Source organism: Rhincodon typus, chromosome 40, assembly GCF_021869965.1.
Source record: "Rhincodon typus isolate 14 chromosome 40, sRhiTyp1.1, whole genome shotgun sequence".
Classification (NCBI taxonomy): Eukaryota; Metazoa; Chordata; class Chondrichthyes; order Orectolobiformes; family Rhincodontidae; genus Rhincodon; species Rhincodon typus.
Genome location: NC_063371.1, coordinates 1172482 through 1178481, shown reverse-complemented (window position 1 = coordinate 1178481; position 6000 = coordinate 1172482). Strand labels below are relative to the sequence as shown.

General features: G+C 39.3%; 1 protein-coding gene across 3 annotated transcripts in view; it reads right to left on the bottom strand.

Annotated features, from left to right (window-relative positions):
• Positions 1–6000, bottom strand: part of LOC109931857 (histone acetyltransferase KAT6A) — a 184922-nt gene that overhangs the window by 22951 nt on the left and 155971 nt on the right. For all 3 annotated transcript variants that reach the window (XM_048618576.1, XM_020531123.2, XM_048618577.1), the window contains exon 15: positions 2523–2804. In XM_048618576.1, the coding sequence (XP_048474533.1) occupies positions 2523–2804 (282 nt within the window). The remainder of the gene's footprint in view (positions 1–2522; positions 2805–6000) is intronic.

Below are 6000 nucleotides of genomic sequence, written 5' to 3'. Positions count from 1 at the left end.
TTGGTTGCATGCATCATTATCTGACAGAGCGAAATATACCTGGGGTTGTATGGCGTTACCAGGCCGTGATCAAGTGGTTCACCCAGCTATCGTTCCCCACAATGCAAGTTACAAGAGCACATGGAGATTCATTTTGGGTTACTTTGAAGTACAGCACCCCAAACAATCAAAAGGTGGAAAATACATTGTTTTTGGTTTTGATTTGATTTGGTTTATTATTGTCACATATACCTGGGTACAGTGGAAAGTTTTGTATTGCGGGCAGTACAGGAGATCATACCATACGAAGTGCGCTAGGCTAATAGAACAGAGCAGGGAATACCATGTTACAGCTGCAGAGAAGGTGCACAAAGAGCGAGATCAGCATGAAATTTAAAATTTGCGAGCTCCTTTCAGAAGTATAATAACAGTGGGGAAGAAGCTATTCTTGAATCTGTTGGTTGGGGATACAGTTGAGGAAATGTAAAAAGAAAGAGAAAAAAGAAAAGCATTTTGTTTGGGATGGGGGAGTTGCTGGAATTTCCTGCATTAAACATACACATTGAAACATTTCTCACTCTCAAATATGTCGAATTTTGATCTTTTAAACAGTCAAGTCATCAAAGCCCATTACATACCGAAGCCAGCACACAGCCAGAAAATAACCTGTATGAAAACCAAGATGCCATTTTTCAAAACTGTGCCTCAACTTACACTTGGCAAATTATAGAAGATCAGACTGGATAAAAATATTATTTATTACATTGGACCAAATTAACAACTTATGCAAAGATTCTCACATGAAAATGAAAGGATTTCCTCAATTTTGCTTGTTCTCTCTTTTACAGTCAGTTTAAGATCAAAACAGTTTCTATGAAGGTTTCACTTTTTCTCCTCCTGATTACAGGTGACGCACAATAAATCCATTTCAGCTTTGATGTGATAGAACACATCACTTACTAGTTTCTTTCTGTGTCTTAAAGGGCTGAACTCTGTACTTGAATTCACGCTCCAAATGGTATCTTAAATGAACTCGTTTTCCTCAATACCCTCGGTTAAGAAATTGGCCATGGGGTTCTCTACTACTTGCAACCTCAAACTAACTTTCACAGCAGGCATGTTGGGATTCCTACAGTTCTTTAAGATTGGCTGTGTCAGAAAACTCAAATATGGCCCAAGCAATTTAATCATTTTGCAAAATTGGTGCTGAAATCACATGCTAAAGTCACCCTGTGGGTGAACGGCTGCCCAGATCAAATCACTTCTTGCTGCAAATGGCACAAAGTCGTGAGTGGTCTTAAGGTTTTTTGGTCCTAAGAAATGCTCATTCCACCTCAAATGATTCTGGGAGGTTAAAGTATTTCAAATGTTCGAGCGACAGGTGAAGTTAGCTAGTTCAGATTACTGTTCTGCAGGAACAACGTGAGTGGCGTTCATCACAAACAGGATGTTGCCAGCAAGCCAAGAAGATTTTCTGTCCATCACACAAACAGGTTGATGTGATCTCTGAATTTCGGAGCTCATGTGATTCCAAGCATTTTGGCCATACATCCCAAACACTAGTACATTGTATCAAAGGGCATATCCCATTAACTGTTTCTAACAAACAAGGGACTGAACATTTGCATCATAATCCTAAGTGTGCAAAAAATTATGCTAACAACCGATATGGAACAGTCATGTTGGGCTTACAGTATGGTACACTTCTGTGTAGTGGAAGCTCTGTATATGAATACACAGGGTCCAGCTGTTGGCATATATAATGAACATACACACTTGTTGTATTTGTTTTAACTCAACAAAATTGGTGACAGGCATTGACTAATTCATTTCTCAGGGCAATTGCCATGACCAATGGGAATCAACCTGCCTGGTTTAAAACTGAAACAAAATATGACAATTAACTACTAATCATCATTAACTAATACACTGCCCATTGCAAACCCTCTGCCAGAGTGCACTTTGCCATCAATCAGCACTACCCCCTCACAGAATAAATGCTGATTTTCCCTTTAGTCTTCTTGAGAATTATTTTCATGGGTACGAGTTGAAACATTTCAACAATGTACGTTTTTTTTTACAACAATACTTAAGAGTGCAGAGACTGTTTATGCTATCTCGCATAACAGATGTTACAGATTGGAAACACAAGTGGAGAAGAGAAATTAACACAGAAACAGTGAAGCACACCACGTATGTTTCGGTGTTCACGTAATTTTCTCGTAAAAGTTGCACAAGTCTGCAACAAACACTATTTCATAAAGCATTCCACAGTCTGACACCCCGCAGTGTAAATAATTTTCTCCTAACTTCACAATCTGAGGGATAATTAAAACTATCATCACCGTACTCCATTATCAGAGGATGCATTCTACCCTGACAATTACTTCTTCCTTACAATCACTAATGAATGAAGTAAATCAGAGTATGTCAACCAAAGCTGTGGCTTCAGCGCTGCGACATACTTTGTGCTACTGGCTACGAAGGGTCCAAAAGACATCGATTAAATCAAACAAAGAGAAAAGCAACTTTTGCAGTCTTACCTTCCTCTTCATGCCACGCAGTGCCGGTTTTGTAAGCACAGGTGGAGAGCTTGGCCTTGTGTCATCACCTTCTTCATCCTCATAGTCCTCCTCCTCCTCCTCTTCCTCACTGCTCTCACTGAAATGTTTCCTTTTGTTCTCACCATTAGGCAAAAGACCTTCCATGGAACTATCCTGTTGGGTTTTGCATGCTGCTGCACATGCTACTATCTGCCTACCGTTCTGGAATGGCACATAACCATTGGGCTCCTTCTTGTCCCATACCTCACTCGTAGTTTCAGTCTGTTTTAAATGAACATAAATGAATAAATTAATGTCAAATCATCTTTTGGTCGAGGATTGCTCTTATGAAGTTGATATGAAAGCATAAATTCAAGACCTACTTGTTCGGTTAATAGCTCAGTCTGTAATTTTCAGCCAGGAACATGGATGAGCAAAACACCAAAAGAAAGGAACCTACCTGCTACTCAAGTGTCAAATATCCAGAGCAAGTGTTAGTTATGTTAGCGGCTGAGAGGGGTTCATAAGTGTGCCAGAAATGTATTTAGTGTCATAGAGATGTACAGCAAGCAAACAGACCCTTTAGTGCAATTCTTCCATACTGACCAGATATCCTAAATTAATCTAGTCGCATTTACCAGCATTTGGCGTACATCCCTCTGAACCCTTCCCATTCATACACCCATCCAGATGCCTTTTAAATATTGCAATTGCACCAGCCTCCACCACTTCCTCTTGCAGTTCGCTCTATATATGCGCTACCCTCCGCATCTGCAGACAGGGCATGTCCTCATTCATTGCTCTCACCATATGGACAACTTTGGCAACTGTCAGTGAAGATTACATCTTTTTTTAAATCCCAGTTATTTAAAGCCCAGTAGATGTGAGAAATGAACAGCATTGAATTAACAGCTGACAGTAGAGTGATAGTAAGATTTTCCATTGCAGGAATGACACAGAAATATTTAGGAAGTTATTACCAGTGGGGTCAACCATTTCTTGAAATATAGAAAAGAAAACCCATCTTCAAAAGCTGATTATTATCAATCTTACACACAGTCCACTATGAAAATGCTGTCTGAAAGTGGTCAACAGGACGAGATGTTTCAGCTTTGGCACTTTTTTTCCAGTTCAACGCTTTTTTTGTTCAGGACTTATCAGTGTAAGCTGATAATAGTGTTGCAAAGTTAAGGAGGCATTTGAGAGCCAGGTAAGCACCGGGATAAAACTGCGCTCTCGCTTTAGCCAATGATGTTTAAGGATTGAGAAAGAAACACAGCAAAGCAAAGGAGGAGGAGCCTGATTGGAAAACAAATCAGAAACTGAAAGAGGGAAAGAAAATCAGAATTAAGGACAGTGAGGAGAAAAAAAAAACTGACATTTAACATCATTGTCAATAATTTGCCATGTCCGGGGACAAGATAGAACAGATTAAACTATTCCCTCTCTGGACCAGAAGTTGATTAATTTCCATGGTCATGCTATTAAAAGGACATTTACATGATTACTCTCCAGACACAATTTTGTGGTGAGTCTAATGGGCAATTAAATAGTGAAATCCAGCAAATTCTTGCAAATAATGCAAAGACCAAGATCAGGATTTCACTTATGTGAAGCAAATAGCAGAGTGAACAGACCAATAAGTTCTGGGGACTCGTAACTCAAGCAAATATATCTGTACCCCTGAATTTAATGACTGATTTGCACATGAATACCAGCGTGTGCTGTTAACTCTGGCCTCTTGTGTTTGAAGGATGCCACCTTTAAAAAGGTACATGCGTCTAAAAGGGGACTTTAAATCACAATTCAGCAGGTTGATCCTTGGATTCAACAGACTTGTCCATTAGAATTAAAAGCAAGGCAGTTAACAGTGAAGCTAATTTATGAGCCTCAGTCAGAGAATGGAATTTCCAATGACCAAAGATGGACACTAATTCAGATGGTCAAAATGGAGATGAATACTCACACTAAGTGTACGAAAGGATATGGAGAAAGGCAAGAACTTGGGATTAAAAGACTTTGTCCAACCTGACAAGGCAGGAACAAGAGTTGGAATCTTCTACAGTCCCTGCTTTATTAAAGGTAATCTGGTTTCTAGATGAAGATCACTTATTTCTCAGAACGCTTTCTGGTGGCTAACTGCGTAAAAGTTATGTCCAGTGTGGTTTCCAAGTTGTAGCACTGCACCACAGTTTATCCAAGTGCCACAGTCAAAATGAAACCCTCAAAATCTTACTTGATAAGTTAATTGGAGGACAAGAAAATGTTTAAACTCAGTCGTCAATTGTTAAGTGTGATAGTCATGTGATCTATTTTGAATTTCCAATTAACTCATTCTCCTTAGCTAAGTTTCACGATTTTAAGGCAGCTTGCTCTGAGTAGTCAACAGATTTGAGTCTTACCCCGTCCCAACTGCAAAACTCAATGCAACTGACACATAGGTATGCTCCAGTTTAAAACTAATATGGAAGGGTATCTGTGGCCGCGGTAGCGACCAGACCCCATGGACAGGAAGCCCACGTTTACGTCCCACCTGCTCCAGAGGTATGCCATCATGTGTCTGAACAAGTTGATTAAAATTATCAGAAAATAATTTGAACATTCGAGTTAATATTTCTTGAAAATTGAGCACAGAAGACTGAGGAGGAGAGCACGTTCCCTTGCTGCTTTATTTCAGGACAAAGCAAACCCCTCAGTTTATAACATCGGTTGTTTTGCTTTGTCATGCTTCGCACAGGAAGTCTGAAGGTCAAACTCATGAAAAATGATTAAATGTCATGATTTATTTATCATCTAAAAGCAGAAAAATGTGGAAACATTAACCAGGTCTGGCAGCATCTGTGAAGATCTCAAAGTTGACTGATTCTTCTCCACAGATGCTGCTAGATTTACCAACTATTTCCAGCAGTTTGTTACTATTTCCAAATTTTAACAAGGACTACATTCTGCTTTTGAACCATGATTTATTTGGTTGGTCTGCCGGAAATCTAACCCATCTCCTGTTATATTTATTACCAGTCAAAACCTTCTCGCATCCATATCAGGCACTATCTAACATAAGCTTGTGCTGCCATCTGATGACAAACCTGTGCATTTACAGTTCCTACAAATGAGAACATAGAATTGTTTGAGATTCAGAGAAAGTCTTTCAAGTATGACTGCTCTATGGTTATCATTACAACAGATGAAAACAAGAACAAACACCGACAGGCAAAGGTTACGAGGATCAAAGCATCACTCCAAACATTTGACTTTAACATTCACTAAGATTCTCAGCATTCTGATAACACTGGTAGCAATGCACCAGATCTCATAGCTATCTCATTCTAACTCAGCTCCATGACCCTCCAGTTCACTCCAAAGATTTCGCAAACAAATTCTGCAGTTTAATTAGTTCAAGTGAATTTGCAGCGGGTGCAGAATCAGACGCAATTCTTTAAGCACTTATTGAAAAAAATTAACATGCACTTTTTTCATC